The 18,916-nt window shown below is 36.0% G+C and overlaps 2 protein-coding genes and 1 long non-coding RNA gene across 4 annotated transcripts; 2 read left to right on the top strand and 1 right to left on the bottom strand.

Moving 5' to 3' along the window:
* The first annotated feature begins 4,259 nt into the window (after nucleotides 1-4,259).
* On the top strand, nucleotides 4,260-4,676 carry LOC147508168 (protein FAR1-RELATED SEQUENCE 1-like). Its single transcript, XM_086596913.1, has one exon. It carries the CDS (start codon nucleotides 4,260-4,262, stop codon nucleotides 4,674-4,676), a length of 417 nt encoding a protein of 138 aa, XP_086453039.1.
* A 505-nt stretch (nucleotides 4,677-5,181) lies between these two features.
* LOC147508167 (protein FAR1-RELATED SEQUENCE 5-like) lies at nucleotides 5,182-5,832 on the top strand. Its single transcript, XM_086596912.1, has one exon. The coding sequence runs from the start codon at nucleotides 5,182-5,184 to the stop codon at nucleotides 5,830-5,832; it is 651 nt and encodes a 216-aa protein (XP_086453038.1).
* Nucleotides 5,833-13,639: 7,807 nt separating this feature from the next.
* Nucleotides 13,640-14,822, bottom strand: LOC147508166 (uncharacterized). Of its 2 annotated transcripts, XR_015216319.1 has the most exons (4): nucleotides 14,563-14,600; nucleotides 14,364-14,453; nucleotides 14,095-14,243; nucleotides 13,640-13,776 (listed from the first exon to the last, which is right to left on the bottom strand). It is a non-coding gene; the product is annotated as an uncharacterized LOC147508166 (long non-coding RNA). The 2 variants fall into 2 exon arrangements; XR_015216318.1 differs by having other exon boundaries at nucleotides 14,095-14,453; nucleotides 14,563-14,822.
* Between the last annotated feature and the right edge of the window lie 4,094 nt (nucleotides 14,823-18,916).

The raw sequence follows: 18,916 nt of genomic DNA, 5'->3' as shown, positions 1-18,916 counted from the left end.
AGAATTAATTAAAAAAAATCAAACCCAAGCGTACATCAGATTGTGTCTTAAAAACACAGCACAAATTAAGAACACATCCTGGCTTAAAGTAGAAGAAATCTTGTGACAATACATATTGTCTAACAATGTCACACAGAGTCATTTCACTTGATATTGATTAAGCAGGACATAATATTGGCATTCCCACTTATATTTGTCATCCTTAAAGAATACCATTGAAACCTTTTAACAAATCAATTGCAATGGTTAAGATTAGATGAATATCCTAAGGTCAAAATGAAATTCTAATTCCTATGCATTCATAAATAAAAGTTGACATTCCCACTCTTCCATCTCAATACCATGAAATACTTAACCGGTGAATTAAGCTAAAGACAAATCTATATCTAGAAAAATAGATTAAGGATTGAAGATCAACACACATCAGGATCCTCAGCCATCCGTGTGCAAATCTGCTCTAGCATCCTTGGCCAATGCATTTTTGTTGTGTACCATTGTACCCTGGTGACTATACATTCAAAATAGGAAAATGTATATTAGACTGAGATAAAGAGTTCTAAACTTGTAGCAAGTAGCAACAAACTCAAAAGCTAATACAAAGCTAATAAACATATACGACCAGTTGCCTCTGAAAACTATGTGACACATTGGTGATATTGAATACAATTGTTCCTAGAACTTGTTCCCAGAAGTTTCTTACATGTGGTTCTTCTAATTTTAAGTGTCGTCCATGTAAATAAGGAAAAAGGGAAAAGTGAGAACGATAGCATACACAAAAAGGAAATACATTCATAGGTTAATGTCTGAAACAAAGGGTTACTGTCATACGAAGTGGGTACTCAGTGATTGGTATTTCTACTCCAATTAATATTATGATTCGACTCCCTGGTAAAATCTTGCTATGTCCTTTTGACCTTTTCCGTCCAAACATAAACCATTAAGAGGAGAGAAAATTGAAAAATGATATGTTAAGAAATTACTCCACTAAGTGGAGTAGGAAAATATCTTCAAAATAACTAATATAGCAAGTAAATAAAGCATGGAGTCGTTAACTGCCACTGAAGTAGTAAACTCGAGAAAAAATAAAAGTTGAAGTACCCATCACTTGTTACATACTTTTTTGCAAATATTCCACCTCACTATTCTCACACTGCTAACCCTAAGAAGAGATTTAAACAACAAAGATTTGAATCCCAGCCCTGGGATATCTCAGAAATTTAAAGTAATTTGAGTTCATTCTGTTTTTTCTGGGTATGTTATCAGTACTACATCACCTTAAAGAAGACCATTGAAACCTTTCGTTTTTGGTTTTGGTTTTGTTCTTGTTTTGGTTTTTCAACAATTATTAGATAAAACTATTACTGACAAAGTCTAATTCTTTGTCATTTTTTTCAACACAAATCCTACATTCTAAGCAATAGAAATAAACTCGTTAATCAGAAAATTAAATCTTATGAAAGCACATATTAAACTAAGGATATTTAACAAAACATGTTGATATTAACCTTGATTTAACAATGACCAAAAAATGACAAAAAAAAAAACCCTGCGTCAACTAATAAATCATATCAAGTATACAGAGCATCAAAGAAATAGCTTAACAAAAAGAAAAGAGGTGTAGGTTTCTCAAAACTAAGGAAGTACGAATTTTGATTCAATTAAATGAAGTTCATGTGATAGAATATGAAAGTAGGTGTACAAACCTTCCTTTTGTGAGTTCTGCCCTCCATACTCATGTTTGCCAATCTATTACTTCCGTTGCTTAACTACAATGAAAAACTGAAAAAGAAATCCCAAATTCTGAAACCAAGAACACATTTAATAGAAAAAACTTCCATCAATCTTTTCCAGGGCGGAGTGAGTCAGTTAATCAATAGGAGTCTATGCCCCCAAAGCAAATAAGAGATGGCAAATTATTGGTTATTCACTTAAATATTCAAAATCAATAAAATTTTCTAGCAGTCATCAAAAATAGAAAAAATAAGATAAAAGCAACAGTTAACGAAGATAGCAAAGCAAACACGAAAGACCAATAATTCTCCACACTATTTTCAATAAAACTTTGGAAACGAAAGGTTCAAAACTTTAATCCTAATCGTGCTAATTAATTTCTAATCTCGGCAACACAACTTTCGAGGTAAAAAAATCCATCCCAAAAGCAATCTCTGAAATTGAGAACACCATGGCAAATAAACAAATAAACAACAACAGCATGGCACTACTATCTCAATAATCTCAATTAAGTGTAGTAACGAACTACACCATGGAACCGCCATCTCAATTAAGTGTCGTAATTATTTTAGATTATGTTTAGCTACACTTACTTGAGAACGCCATGACAACAAATTAATCCACTGACCAAATTTTATGTATATCACAAATTCACAACAACACCCTACTTAATCATTACCAATTCTGGAACAACGACAGTGAGACACAGTGAGGCTATAACTTTGATTGAGAAAAAAATAAGACACCAATGAGGTTCTGATTAATTTACTCACTTAAGGAAAGTAATAGAGAGAGATAGTAGACACGCCATTTCTTTTCGTGGAGGGAGACGGTGAGAAACTTTCTTCATGAATAGATGGATGCTTCTTTGTGAAAAGAGTAGAATGACCCTCGGTGATCTTTTCGTTTTTTTTTTTCATTTGGTTTTCAACTTCGGGTAAAAGAAGTAGTTAAAAGGCATTTACTCTCTTATTACCCCTTTCAGAGAAATTAGAAATTGACCTGCAAAAGCCACCGTTGTATCATGCTACCTTTTTTTTTTTTTTTTTTGCCTTCGTTGAGAACTTAGAGCTTTGGAGAACGAAAGGTTTTTGTGAGCTTTGGTGTTGGGAGAATGAAGGGTTTTTTGTTAATTTTCACAATTAAAGTTTTAAAGTTTTGGAGAACTTAACCGAAGGGTTTTTTTTTTTATTTAATTTCACAATTAAGCTCTTTAATTAATTCCTTATCCACATGGTGGAACCGTGGCCCTCGATTTATACCCCCTAAAACTGAATCCCAACCGTTGGTCATAAAACTTCCCTCTAGAATTAATTTTAAGTTTGACAAGGCTAGAAATATCGAATTGAGCTAATTTTTTGTATATATCTTATCCATGAAGAGTAGATTATATCTACAAAAAATCATATACTAATTCATTGTTGAAATGCACTTTTTGATAGGATATACTAATTTTAAGTGACATCCTTATTGTACATCCTATCAAAAAGTGCATTTCAACAATGAATTAGTATATGATTTTTTGTAGATATAATCTACTCTTCATGGATAAGATATATACAAAAAATTAGCTCAATTCGATATTTCTAGCCTTGTCAAACTTAAAATTATTTCTAGACCGTTAGATAAAATTGCGAACTTAAACACTACTTTTGACAAAGTTCCACATATTAGATTGAGCTAATTTTTTGTATATATCTTATCTAGCCATGAAGAGTAGATTATATATGCAAAAAATCATACACTAATTCATTGTTGAAATGTATTTTTTGATAGGATGTACGTAAGGGATGCCACTCTAGCCAAACCGATATACGAGGGGTTCCGTTTACAATAGATTTGGTACAATACTTCTTACAATAGATCAGGACCGAACACAACTAAAAATCTAGCGGTTTTAAATTTGTGTGAGCTGGCACTCATTTAGTGTGAAAGAAGTGTGTGGGAACGGCTCCAGCCAAGCCGAGAAAAAAAAAAACCCCCACGTAGTTTTTTTACTCTTCTTCCTCTCTGTTTTTGGCCTTTAGAAACCTTACACTTCACCTTCTTGAGAAATAATATCACCATCGTAGCTCTCTCTCTCTCTCTCTCTCCATATATTGACACCACTGTCGGGGTAAAGCGCCTGTTATGACCAGCAATAATGCTACTTTACATTGACGACAAAAAGAGATTAAACGAGTAACATATAAAAGGTATACTTCTCTAAACCCAATTCTGTTATACTAAGAAAAAACATTACTTTGGGTGAAGTTATTGTTCAAAAAGTTATAATATTAAAGTTTTTCTGCATTTTTTGTCTAGTTCTTGGGTGATGTCGGTGTTTATGTGTTTTGGGATGAAAACAAGATATTTTGTTTCTATGGGAAACTAATTGATGTCAACGTTATTTGACAATGTTGCTCATGCATTATAGACAATAATATGATAACATATGAATTGAAGTTTTACACTTTTTTTTAGAAATCATTTTTTTTTTCTTTGTATTAATTTTCTGTTGATTTTTTTTTTCATAGTTGCTACAAAAAATGGAAGAATATCATGACCAAGAATCTGAGCTTATGGGGAACTTCAGTGGAGTCGCAGACTGTGGAACATCTTATGTCCAAGTGGAAAAGAACACAGTTGGATCTCCTACAAAGGATTTCGACGATGCCATAAAGACACCCTATGTAGGGATGACTTTTAAATCAATTGAAGAAGCAAAGAAATATTATGAACAATATGGTGTAAGCAAAGGATTCTCAATTGTTACGAGATCTTCTAACAAATCTTGGTTGCATTGTGACATGGTGACAAATATCGGTTTTGCGTGCTCACATTTTGGTTCTCACAAGAAGAAGTTAAATGAAAATGTTGAGAGACCATGTTTGAATACATCAATAGAAAGAGGGGATTGCAAAGCGTATACGTACGTTAAGCTTAGGCGAACCACACTGAAGTAGGAGGTTGGACAGTTTTGTGATGAACACAATCACACATTTGTCTCGCTGTCTAAAAAGATATTTCTTAAACAAAACCGAATGATGCCAGCTGCGGCGAAAGGCATGGTGGAACTTTTTCAGAGGGAAAATATGCAAATAAACAAAGTTCTACGTGATCTTTGAGATGATGTGGCAAATTGAGAATCCACAATTTTTCTATGCTATTCAGTATGATGGAGAAGGGAGAGCAGTTAATTTCTTTTGGGTTGATGCTAAGTCTCACATGTCGTATGAACAGTTTGGAGATATAGTGTCATTTGATACTACATACAAGACTAATAAGTACGAAGCTGCTGTTTGCACCATTCACCGGTGTGAATCATCACTTTCAAACTATCGAGTTTAGATGTGGGTTACTACAAGACGAGACAGAGGAAAATTTGATATGGCTATTTACAACTTGGAAAGAAGTAATGGGGGGAAAAGCACCTATTTCAATTCCATTATTACTTACTCGGACCTAGCCATGAGAGTTGTTGTACCTAAAGTGTTCCCTAGCACACGTCATAGGCTATGCTATTGGCATATTAAAAAAAAGTTTGGTGAGAAGTTGGGACATTTGTACCACAAAGGCTCATATTTTAAAGGAGATGTTAAGAAATGCTTAAAATGGACATTCAGGATTGAATATTTCGAGAGAAGATGGAACACACTGATGAGTAAATATGAATTAAGTGGCCATCATTGGTTCATTGGAATATTTGAAGATCGTGAGGCATGGGTTCCTGTGTATAATCAAACTACTTTCTTTGCTGGTATGAACACTACTGGTCGTAGTGAGGGAATCAATGGGTTTTTCAAAAATCATATCAAAGCCACCACTAATTTAATGGAATTTGTTCAAAAATATGAACAAGCTTTGAAGACTATGGAATTGAATGAGAGAACAGAAGATTATAAGTCAGAACAAAAGAATCGTATTGTCACTGGGAGAAGTTATATTTTGAAGCATGCATCCAAGATATATACACGAAGGATGTTTGAAAAGTTTATAACTCAATTTCTAAATGCTGAGTTATACAAAGCTGACATTGTTACTACTGAACCACTTACATATGTTGTGAAGTACATTAAAAGAAAGACTGATGGTGAGAGTGAGCATTGGGTTGTGCAATAGAATCCCCAAACATGTGAAGGTATTTGTGAATGTAATTGTTATGAATTTGTTGGAATACCATGTGCTCACATACTAAAGGTGTTATCAAAACTTGATGTCTACTTAAATCCCTGAAAAATCTCATTAATAAAAAAGATGGTTGAAAGGGGCTAATAGATTTTGGAGAGGTGGGAAGGAAGGGTCTCTTTGTCAAGAACAAGTTGATGCCATGAACGTTGGTTATTTGTGTCAAGAAGCAAACCGTTACGTGTATTGCATCTTGAACTCCAACAAGCTATAAAATATTTTTGGACGGTCTAAGAGAACTCGGTAAACAAATGTCGGAAATTATGCCCGATAAAGATGTTGATGAATCAGATGTTCCAGAAGAATCAGATGCTCCATGTTCTTCAAGGGAGGACCCTTGTCCAGTTCAACCGCCTCTAGTACTTTTAGATCCCAATGTTTCATAAACAAAAGGTAGGGGCGGCAAACAAAAAGATGATGGGTCAACAAGAAAACATGGCAGAATTTGCATCCTATTGAAGTAGCAACAAACAAAAACAAAAACAAAAGGAAGTGCCGTTCTTGCAATACTTATGCTGATCATGACAACCGTAATTGTCCTCAAAATGCAACATCAAAAAGAACAAAGTCGGTTCCTCAGAGTGATCCTGGAGCTGCTACAAAGTGATTTTTATGACTAGTTTCTTATAACACCCCGTGTTTTTTCATACGTATTTTTCTATTTAATTAATTAATTTAATTGTTTATTTTAAAAATTCGTCGGATTGGACTCGGGATACGTGGGCCTGGTTTTGGGCCCGAGTCTGTGTTGGGCTTGGGTTTCGGACCCAAGTATATAAACACTTTTTCTAGAAAATAGGGTGGAGAAGATAATATAATATATTAAAAATGGAGGCAGAGAGAAGCTGGTTTGCTGGAGCATTGGAGCGCGACGAATCGGGCTAGGAGGATTCGTCGAGCTGTTCATACAGGTGAGTAGCTATTTTGCTATTTCACCGAACTTATAATTTCCGTGTACCGGGGTATACTGTTAAAAAGTATCTGCTCATATTTTCGGTTCAGTATTTTGTTATTTGCATTCGTCCTGTTTTGAAACTCATACTGTTCATACTGCTGAACTGTTAAACTGTGGTTTTGGATGAAATGCTCAAGCTTTGAAGAAACATCAATGGCGGCACCAAGAAATCGCCGATACCATATTATATAAACCGCTGGTGGTAGTAAGGGGGATGAAGATTGGTAGAGATCGTCGAAGGTTTCGACAGAGCGTCAATGGGGGCAGCGAAAACCCCTGTATTCGTTTTTGGTTTTTGTTGTTTTGCTCTAGTTGGATTTTGGTTGTTGTATTATTGATGTTGGAGTGTAAGAGGGCTGTCGATTGGGTGCTGGAGAGTGGGAGTTCGAAGCTTGAAGGTGCGTCAATGGCGGCACGCCCAGACGCCCTTCGGTAATTTGATTTTTATTGTTTGTGTTGTATTGTTGTTGATTGAAGATGGAGGAATTGGTTATTGGTTGGTTAGTGGTGGTTGAGGGTTGTGTGGGGCTGTCGATTGAAGCTTGAAAACAAGCTTTAATGGAGGTCGGATTTTAGATCTAGGTTGATGTATAAATGGGGATTGAAGGATTGGAGTTTTTGTTTTCATTAAAGTGGTGTGGGTTTCTATGAGGAGTCAAACCGCTAGGTTGGATTGGGTGGCCGATTGAATCGGTGGTGGCGGATTGGGAATCAGCATTGGAGAAAGATGATGATGAACAAGATGGCGAATTTCGGTTTGGGCCTTGGGGTCAAAACCTTAAGTTTTGTTTTGGGCGGTTTTGTTTTAGTTGGGCCGACCTTTGTTTTGTTTTAGTGGCTAGGCGAAATTTCGGGGTGGTTGGCGAAATTTCAGAATTGTTTTATGTGGGCGAAATCTAACTTAAGTGGTTGGGCCCTTTTCTATTTGTTTTGTAATCTTTGGACCAGTGTAATTAAGTTTAGTTTGGGCCCAGTTTAAGTAAGTTTTGGGACCAGTTCTAATATTAGTCTATGGGCCCGTTTCTAATATTGCTTGGGCCAGTCCATATAATTTAATATAGATCCAATTGGGTCAGGTAGAATAAATAAGTGGACTTTTAGACTTCCGGGTTCTAAGGTTTGGGCTTGGCCAGTTGGGTCCGAACCATTACCTTAGTCACGAGCCCGTGAACCATGCACCTTTGACCTTAGCCATGAACCATGGCTATGACTCTGAACCTGTCAAACACGGAAACGCCAGTTTGACTTTGACTAGGACAGTTTGACTTTGACCATCGACCGTTGACTTTGACCTTTGACCATGGACGGTTGACTTTCACCTTTGACTTTGACTTGGACAGTTTGACTTTGACCATGACATGTTGAGTTTGACCTTGACCATGAGGTGTTGACCGTTGACCGTTGACTTTGACTGTTGACTGTGAATGTTGACTTTTCCAGTTTTTCATATGTTTGTTTATATGGATATATATATAGTAATAAAATACTGTCGGATATTGTATAACTTGGTTGGTAAATTATCTAATTTAGATTTTGACGTGAGTAGTGTGTAAAGCATATTGGGCTTTGATTGTGGACTGTGGATTGTTTAATTGTACTACGTTTTATGTGTATATTATATGGACACATATAGTAATAAAATGCTGTGGAAGCTTGTACAACTTTGGTTGTCATTATCTAAGAAAGATTTGACCTTGATGATTGGGTATTTTTGTAAAACATAAGAAAGTAAGTTATGTGTGTTAGCTTTTTAACGCAAAAGCCTTGATGCATTTGGACACCGGAAAAAGCGTTGTGTCATTCGGAAGATAGTCCGTCGAAAATCTAGTTTGTTTGAATATTAGGATTTTTACCGTTTTCGACCTAAGTTTTTCTTTTAGATGGGCTAAGGTTGGGACTTCGAAGTTCTACATGAAAAAAGTATATTTAAATACCTTAGTTTCTAAATAATTAAGTTACATGTCATTTAGATGAATGTAGAAAAAAAACCTTAGCATTGATTATGTGGGTGATAAGAACTACTGAGCGCTTTGATTCCAATCTTGAAAGATTTGGATCGTGGGCAACTTTGAGCAAAAGTGCAGCCACTACACTATATCTATAATATATATATTAGTTTGTGTGATAACTATGTGATTATGTTAGAAATTACTTCATTGTTTTGAGACTACATAAATATATATGTGGGAGATAGAAGTTGTATATGAATATAGACTTTAGTATATGTGGATATGTTTTAGACATTAGTGTGTGTGAACTTGAATTTGGGCTAATGAACTATTTGTTTTTACGATATTGTATATATGAGTATGGTTATATAAATTGTATTTGTTTGATTATAAGTCCGTTTTACCTTTAATGATATTTAAGTGCTTGATTTGCCTTGACGCGCGAAAGTGACTCTTTGCATGTGTGGTCTATTTTGACATGAGTAATGCTAGTATAATTATAAGTGATAATAATGTTTTAATGTGTCGCCCACATCTTTAGAACTCTCCATACTCGATTTGGTAATGAAAAGAAATGTTTATGACTTGTGATGTCATGTGATAGATGGGTATTCATTGAATGTGCCATGAATGACCCGTATTCATTGAATGTGCCATGAATGACCCAATCGTTTGGACTGCCCTATAGAGGAACTAAGGTATTCGCCTTGCGGGTTGGTCGTATTCCTTGAATGTACGGGAATGTAGGTTTGGGTATTCCTTGAATGTGGCGGGAATGACTTCAGGGCATTTATTGAATGTGCCATGAATGGCCCGTTAGTGTTATGATGGGTATTCCTTGAATGTGGCGGGAATGACCCAAGGTATTCATTGAATGTGCCATGAATGACCTGATATTTTGTTATGCCCAAAAGAGGCTTTGTGATTATGTGTATGGAAAGCCCGAGAGATGGTTGTGACTCACAAGTTCTGAGTTTACAAGATGAAAGTATGTTTCACGGAGGCGATATCCCGCTTGGGGCCGTATGTCTTGTGTAGTACTTACTCGGTGTGAGTGAGGCACACGGATATGTGTGATTTGGCAAATGTGTGTAGTGCAAATCGTGGAGTAGGAACTAAAGGTTGGGCTGTGTCTTTGAATAAATGAGTCAACGAGATAAGTAATAAGCAAAGTAAAATATTGATTTTTCGTGTGATGGAGTTATTGCATATGATGTATATAATTTCTTATGATAAATGTTTATGTGGTTTGTATGAGTTGATACTCACAAGGGATGAATGTACTCCTTGGTTGTGGCTTTTCCTCGTTCTCATAAGTAGACGAGTGATACTAAAGTAAAAGTATATGAATTGTGTGATGTTATGGATGTGAAGTGTGACTGTGAATAGTATTAGTAAATGGTTGTGATTTCTATGTGACTATGAATTTACTATAACTTGATATGTTATTACGAAAAATATTAATGACTTGTGATAGTCCGAGATCTATGGTTATGTATGCCAGAAAACTTTATGACGTAATGATGTCATATGAATGACTACCCTTGATGAAGGTATTATGATAAGTGGTATTCCCCGAATATGCGGGACGAACCAGGTTATATCAATTAGACTTGAATGTCTTAAATGAGGTTGGGTCATGAATAGAATTTTGACCGGGCCGAGATAAATCAATTTATTGTGATGTCTAACTCTGTTTTGCAGGAGGGTAGGATCTATTAATCTTTTCTGCAGGGACGTAAATATCCTACCCTAAGACGACGTGTTGGCTTAAAGGTAAGGTATACCAAACTCATATTTAATTAGGTTATCATATGTGCAGTTAATAAATGAAATGTAAGTGGTATTGTATTGTGAGTTATTTTGGAAAGTGGGAATGACGAGTAATATTATATGAGATTCTTGGAATTTGTATGTTGGGGGTGAAATCTTACTTGGGAAGAAACTACACGCCGTTTTTGGAAAACGGAACTATATTGTCTTCCAAGTTGAAATTGTTTGTAATGTTATATTATTCATTTGAAAGATTATTATATATATATTTTGTTGTTAGTCTACTCATACCAGCAAATTCAATTTGCTGACCCATGTTTGCTTTGTTTTGCAACGTGGGTGTGTTCTTGGGAACATAGATGGTGGAGTCTGCGATGGATGAAGACACGTGACTTGGATTTGCTCTTGGAGTCTTCTGGTTTAAGTTTTTCGAAAGTGTATGGTTTTGAATTGAAACAAAGGTAATAGAATTGGTTAGTAAAAATTTTATTTGTAAATGAAGCGTTGTTCTTTCAGTTTTAATTTGATCCCAGTTTTTAAATATTGTAGTTGATAATATGTTAGTGGGTTTTGTTTCACCCTGGGTTTCCAGATGATTGAATATCAGTTTTAATTTTTCTGGAAATTTGGGGTGTGACATTTCTAGTGGTGGCATAACTTAGTATCGAGAAGCTTTTGTTTTCTGGAATTTGTATGCCATTTTATTTGCTAGATTTTGAGTAAGTGCTTGTAATTGCTACTGTTAGTGTTGTGACAAAAGAACACCAGCTGCCTTTACAGCACACTTATCAGAAAGTTTGAATGTTGAATCCCTGATCAGGATCGAATGTTTAGTTCCCTCATCACTAAAGCCAAATTTGTAGCCTATTGGTAGATTGATTCAGTAGAGTCAAAGTTAGCTAAGCAAGTGAACGAGGGACTAGTGGGGTAGGAGTGTAAAAAAAAAACGTTAACCCATCATCCGGTAGAGTACCCGGTTTTCACCCACTACCCAAACCTGCACTGACCCGAAAATAGACCCGCCCCGCCCCACCACCGTTTTTACGCTGTCCGGCTATAGGTGTAGGTTATATGCTCAAACCCGACCTGTCAAGCCACCCGACCCGCACCGTGTCAAAAGCCGTTGACCCAACCCCGTTAACCCGCACAATTTCAAAACTCTAACTCTAATATTTTTGTATTTTGTTTATATTTTCTTTTAACTTTTGTAGGAATTTGAGAGATATGAATACAAACTTATGAGTTCAACATCAATTTCACATATTCAAGTTTGAACATTGGACAAATATCAAAAGTTCAAATTCAACTTTCGAATTTTGGAGAAGATGAATAATTCATCTTTGTATTAATTTCGAATTCTTTTAGTTTATATTTTATTGTTTTGTACCATAGATCCTCGCTCCTATCTTCATTTTATCATGCTATGAGAAATAATCAATTTACAAATGGTAAATCACGAGAAAAAAGTTTCAAATTTACAGATATGGTTTTGGGTTCAAATTCAAGTTTTTTTATTTTTATTTTTGTTTATTTTTTATTGATTGATTCCATTTTTTTCTCTATGTTGTGAATTGGAAATATATTACTTGCGGAATTAGAAAAAAAAATTGGGTGAAATTGGGTTAAAATGATAATTTCCACCCGACCCGGATGACCCACCCAAAACCCGCCCAGTAAGCTGACCCAACAGGCCGGGTGATGGTACTAAGACATGACACTTTAACCCACCCCGCCCCGCTCCGTTGGAGACTACTAGATTTGTATCCCTAGACCCCCCCCCCCCCCCACTATTTGACTGCGGTTGACTTGGCCCGCCCCGTATTATACCCCTACTGGTAGGGCAGGGATCGGGTCGGATATGGCTATATCCGAATCCGAATCCGAACCCGAACCTGATTATATCCGAATCCGACCCGAACCCGACCGAATCCGACTAACCCGATGGGGATAACACTAAAAATTCAAAACAATCCCAAAAATTATATCCGAATCCGAACCCGAACCAGACATATCCGATTCCGAATCCGACCCGAATACATAAACGGATACAAAAATCAACCCGAACCTGATATATTCGGTAATCGGGTCGGGTCGGATTCAGATCTACCCGACCCGATTTCCTGCCCTACCTACTGGTGGGTACTAGAACAAGCTATCTTAATTCGCAATAAGAATTCAAGACTGGCGAACTTGCAAGGTTATTCCTGTCAGACAGTAAAAGAAATCGCCTATAATTTTTCTTTTATTTTATATTTTTTTATCTTGTAAACATAAGTCAAAGTATGTTTATGATACTCTGCAATGTACTATTAATCTTGTTTTGAGTAATGAAATGATTATCCAATTTTTCTCAAGTGTGCTTAATGCTTAATCTTATTTTTTTTTATAGCATACATGAGATGTCAGATCGATTTTGTTCTGGACGGTTAGCAGTCAAAGATTTAAAATAAAAAGACAGCTTACATTGGGAAGAGAAAAAGGACTGTGCCATAAATTACATTGCGAAGATAAAATAGTGAAGAGAAAAAGGGACTGTACCATAAATTAATTATGGAACGACCAAGCTCCTAATTTTATCCAAAAAGTGTTGGCTTTCATACATTGACAGGATAAAATTCTCTCACTTTTTTGCACTCTTCTCTTTATCCATAAAACACATAAAGTTATATTCTTTGGAGTCTATATCAGATCCTTCCGAAATGTGTACTACCAATTTTCAGCTGCTAATATTAAGACAAGGGCATGATAGATTATAAGCCAAAGTACTACAGAAACAAGCATCAAAACCAGTAACACTTCGTGCTAGAGCAGTACCAAGAAAATCATGCAGTTGGCTCCTTGCGATTCTGTGGGCACGGAGAAACGCAGCACATATGCAACATGCCGATTCTAACCTCTCGGCTGTAAAATATGTGACCAACTTTTGCGGACATAAACTCATTTGCAATAATTTATAATAGCCTGGGAAATGAACATGTGCTTTGAGACCATTCCAGACACATAGAGTCTTGTGAGATACCAAATCCATCGCCTCATCAACTGCTTGCATCATAATATTTGCTGTATTAAGCAGCTTGAACACTTGGCATGGAATTAATCAAATATCAAAACCAATACTTGGACTGGCTGTCTAATTGTGTCTGTGGTACAAGATCCCTTAACATAATGATACAGCCTGTAACTGAATCACAGTGGAATCTCCTAGTAGACAGTTTTGAGGAGTTGGAGTCAAGATATATAAAACATCAAGTATAAGACAACACAAGATTAAGCTTTTCATTTTTTTCTCGTTCTTTTTTCAGAGCTATGGAATAGGAACTTTTCGATACTTCCTATTCTTAGGGAAGCAAAGTGATGAGTCAAAAAAAAAAAGATTATAAATTTAAAAGTGCCACATGCATTTTCTCTCTCAACTCATACAGTCATACCTCCACAATGCACATGCTTCGCTTCATACTCAGTGTTAGACCAATCAAAGATGGAATGGAAGAAATGATACGCAACGTCAAATGAACTTACCATTTAAGAGGCGTATCCTTATATCTTTCAAATTCAAGGCATCCAGATGTTTCTCACTTTCAGTAACCGCATGAAGGTGCACCCTCTCTCCTTCCATGTTATTCAAGCATGAAATATATCATTCAAATACTATATTCCTCAGCCCAAAACTTGATTTCACTCATACATACAAAATTTCATTCTAAGATATTGTTTGAAAAAAATAAATTAAAATAAAAAAGATTCGATCAAAATGAAGCTAATCAATGTAAATAAAATAGAGAAAGCACCTTAGAATTGCATCAAGCCCCTTCTTCCTCACTCCAACCCCTTCTTATTCTTCTAGCTCAAAACACATGAACACCGACATCACCCAAGAACTAGATAAAAAACGCAGAAAAACTTTAATATTATAACTTTTTGAACAATAACTTCACCCAAAGTAATGTTTTTTCTTAGTATAAGAGAATTGGATTTAGAGAAGTATACCTTTTATACGTTACTCGTTTAATCTCTTTTTGTCGTCACTCGTCAATGTCAAGTAGCGTTGTTGCTGGTCATAACAGGCGCTTTACCCCGACAGTGGTGTCAATATATGGAGAGAGAGAGAGCTGCAATGCTGATATTATTTCTCAAGAAGGTGAAGTGTAAGGTTTCTAAAGGCCAAAAACAGAGAGGAAGAAGAGTAAAAAAAACTACGTGGGGTTTTTTTTTTTTTTTTTCTTCTCGGCTTGGCTGGAGCCGTTCCCACACACTTCTTTCACACTAAATGAGTGCCAGCTCACACAAATTTAAAACCGCTAGATTTTTAGTTATGTTCGGTCCTGATCTATTGTAAGAAGTATTGTACCAAATCTATTGTAAACGTAACCTCCTGTATATCGGTTTGGCTAGAGTGGCATCCCTTACGTACATCCTATCAAAAAATACATTTCAACAATGAATTAGTGTATGATTTTTTGCAAATATAATCTACTCTTCATGGCCGGATAAGATATATACAAAAAATTAGCTCAATCTAATATGTGGAACTTTGTCAAAAGTAGTGTTTAAGTTCGCAATTTTATCTAACGGTCTAGAAATAATTTTAAGTTTGACAATACTAGAAATATCAAATTGAGCTAATTTTCTCAGTATATATCTTATCCATGAAGAGTAGATTATATCTACAAAAATCATACACTAATTCATTGTTGAAATGCACTTTTGATAGGATGTACAATAAGGATGTCACTCTAGCCAAACCGATATATATATATAAACCCAAATCTAAAGGACCACCATTTTACAGTTCTCATCATAAATAAGAACTCACGTGTGTGAAACAAACAAAATCCCATTCGCACAAAAAACACAAATATTTTCTCACCCTTCGTGACTTTCTCTCGCCCTTTTTTCTCTCTCCTAGTTCTCTCGCCATTGTTGCCACTCTCTATCCTAGTCCCTTTAAATCTATAGTCATCTCCATCTTCCATTGGTAACAATTGTTGCAACGAGAACAAACTATGAATAAGAAGGTCGGGCCGAGGCACGGATCAAACGCTTTCTTTAAGATTGTTTCACATCTGCTTCCTCTTTATGCATAAAATCGTCCAACCTCTGGGGTACAACAGCCGGATAGACTCTCCTTTGTTTCATCGCAGATAAACCAAAGAAGAAAAGAAGAACCACGATTCGATCTTATGAAAGCCCTCAACTTAGTATAGAAAATAGTTTTCGCACACCTTCTTGTTAGGTGCTGCTCTAGGAGTATTTATAGAGGAAAACATGGAACACTTAGTAGATCCGGATAGGTGGTAATTGATCCAATTTCCCAATAAGAATTGGATTCTACAAGTTTATCACATCTGTTTCCCAATCCATATCCAATCTCGCTTTCCAAACTTATCCGAAATAGTTTAAGGAAAATGGTCTACCAAAAGATATCTAATTCGTTTCCAAACTTATCCTAAAAAATTTAAGAAAAATGGTCTACCAAAAGAAGATAAGGGATCAAAGAGAGCCCAAGCCCAAGCCCAAGTTCACCTCTTGTTTTATTCAAAATAACACAACAATCCCCCACTTCTTTTTTGATAAAACAAAATAGAAAAAAAAAAATATACTTAAAGGCAATCAATATCGATTATCAACATGTTATGCATAGATGAAGGTGTCCACGACTTAAACCTTTATGTAATGAAAATTACTCAAAGTATAAGAGACATAAGTGACTAAGTCTTAAACTTAGGTCTTTAGTATACAATAAGTCATAATCACACACAGCATATCTAGTGTTCTTCTTTCATGTTCTGCATATTAAAGACCCTGTGCTCTCCTGGATTCGTGAATGATCTAGAGAATCAGCCATCATTTTCATAGAAAGCGGCCTCTACTTTCACATTCACTAGGTGAGTCTATCAAGAGTGCTCCTCAGAGCTATACACTCCCATAAGGACCATAGAACTTCATTAAGAGTTTTTCCCGTAAAACCTCAACCTTTATTATCGTTCGCTGTGATTTCATACATTTTACTATCCAACTACGGACCAGATAAGTAACAATGTATGTCTTACAACCAACATTCTATGACTTGTTCTTCCCTTTGAACCTAGTTCTTGGGATCTCCAGTCTCTAGGTTGGGTTACCATTATAGATGTTCATCTTCCAATTGGCTTCAGTCCCATGCTTTTGGCGGTAGTCCACAGTTTTTCTTTGGCCAAAGCTTTGGTAAATAGATCTGCTAGATTATCACTAGATCTCACAAAATCAATAGTCATTGCACCTTTAGATATAAAATCCCCGACAAGATTTATGTTTACGACTTAATCTGTCGATTTACCATTATAAAATTTATCAGTGGACATGCCCGATAGCAGCAAAGAAGCTATCACAATGTATCAAAGTGGTCGGCATCGGTTTATGCCAAACCGAATATGAGTGAGAAGATCTCAGAACCAACCAACCTCCTCACTTGCACTAGCCAAAGCAATCAGTTCAGACTCCATGGTAGATTGTGCTATAATAGTTTTCTTCTTGGACTTCCAAGATACAACACCTCCACCAATGCTAAACACATAACCACTGGTGGCCTTAGAGTCTTCTGAGAGAGTGTTCCAACAAGATCTCAGATACCCCTAAAGAACAACAGGATATCTCTGATAATGAATACCCAAATGACTGGTTCCCTTTAGGTATCTCATTAACCTGCCAATTGCTTTCCAATGCTTAGCGCCAGGATTACTAGTATACCTGCAAAGAACACCTACTGCATAGGCAATGTCAGGTCTAGTACAATCTGTAGCATATCTCAAACTACCAATGATACTTGCATATTCATTCTGATTCACAGGTTCACCATTATTCGCAAATAATTTAACACTGTGATCAAAAGGAGTACCAACAGCCACACAATCGAAGTAGTTATACTTCTTTAACATTTTCTTAATGTAGTGTGACTGATCCAGCCATATGCCATCAGACTATCTTGTAATTTTGATTCCCAACATTACATCAGTCTCACCTAAGTCCTTCATATCAAAGTTAGAAGACAACAGGTTCTTGATTTCTTTTACAACATGTAAATTGGAACCAAAGATTAGTAGATCATCAACATATAAGCATATAATAACATATATCCCATCAGAGTACTTATAATAAATGCACTTGTCACTTTTATTTATCTTGAACCCACTGGTAATGATAAAGTTATCAAATTTCTCATGCCACTGTTTAGGTGCCTGTTTCAACCCATAAAGTGACTTAAGTAATTTGCATACCTTTTTACCATTACATGGTTCCACGTAACCTGTTGGCTGATCCATGTAAATCTCCTCTTCTAAATCCCCATTTAGAAAGGCTATCTTAACATCCATTTGATTAATAACAAGATTATGAACAGCAGCAACAGAAAGTAATACTCTTATGGATGTTACCCGTGTAACATGTAAATATGTGTCAAAGAAATCAAAGTTCTCTCTCTGTCGAAAACCTTTGATAACCAACCTTGCTTTAAACTTGTCCACTGAACCATCAGTTTTAAACTTCCTTCTTAAAACCCATTTGTTTCCTATAGTCTTGCAACCAGGAGGCAAATCAACAAGCTCCCAAGTTTTGTTCTCCATGAGAGAATCAAACTCACTCTGTATGGCTTCTCTCCAAAACTCAGAGTCAGAAAATGCGAGAGCTTCTTCAATGGAGGAGGGATCTCCTTCCAAAGAAAAAGTGACAAAATCGGGTCCTAGTTCCTTAGCAACCCTTGCTCTCTTACCTCTTCTCGGTTCAGATTCTGTAACAATGTCTCTGTCATGTATTCTAGGCATATAAGTGTCAGAAACATCAGAAGTAGGTGCCTTGGAGGAAGACGCACCCCCACTATTTCTAGATAGGTATGGAAACTTGTCTTCAAGAAATTCAGCATCAGATGATTCAAACAAGACATTAGTCTTCATATCTAGAAACCTGTAGGCCTTACTGTTCATAGCATAGCCTAGAAAGACACACTCATAAGCTTTGAGATCTTGGGATCATGATTCCTTACAAAAGCCAGACATCCCCATGTTCTGAAGCAACTCAAATTAGGCTTCCTGTCCTTCCATATCTGATAAGGTGTAAACCTTCATCTTAGAATTAACAATTATATTCAAAGACATAGCAAATAAATCAAAACAAAATTTCACCCCCATAAATTTGAGGGTGCTCCAGAACTAAGTAACATAGCAACATTTAATTCCTTAAGAGTTATGTTCTTACGTTAAGATATTCCATTCATTTCAGGTGAATAAAGAGCTGTCGTCTCATGGATTATACCATGTGATTGCAAGAAAAAATCAAAATCAGCAAAACCATATTCAGTACCTCTATCACT

This window comes from Coptis chinensis, chromosome 3, assembly GCF_015680905.1.
Source record: "Coptis chinensis isolate HL-2020 chromosome 3, ASM1568090v1, whole genome shotgun sequence".
Lineage (NCBI taxonomy): Eukaryota > Viridiplantae > Streptophyta > Magnoliopsida > Ranunculales > Ranunculaceae > Coptis > Coptis chinensis.
The sequence above is the reverse complement of the archived record's forward strand: the minus strand, read 5'-3'. Positions and strand labels throughout refer to the sequence as shown.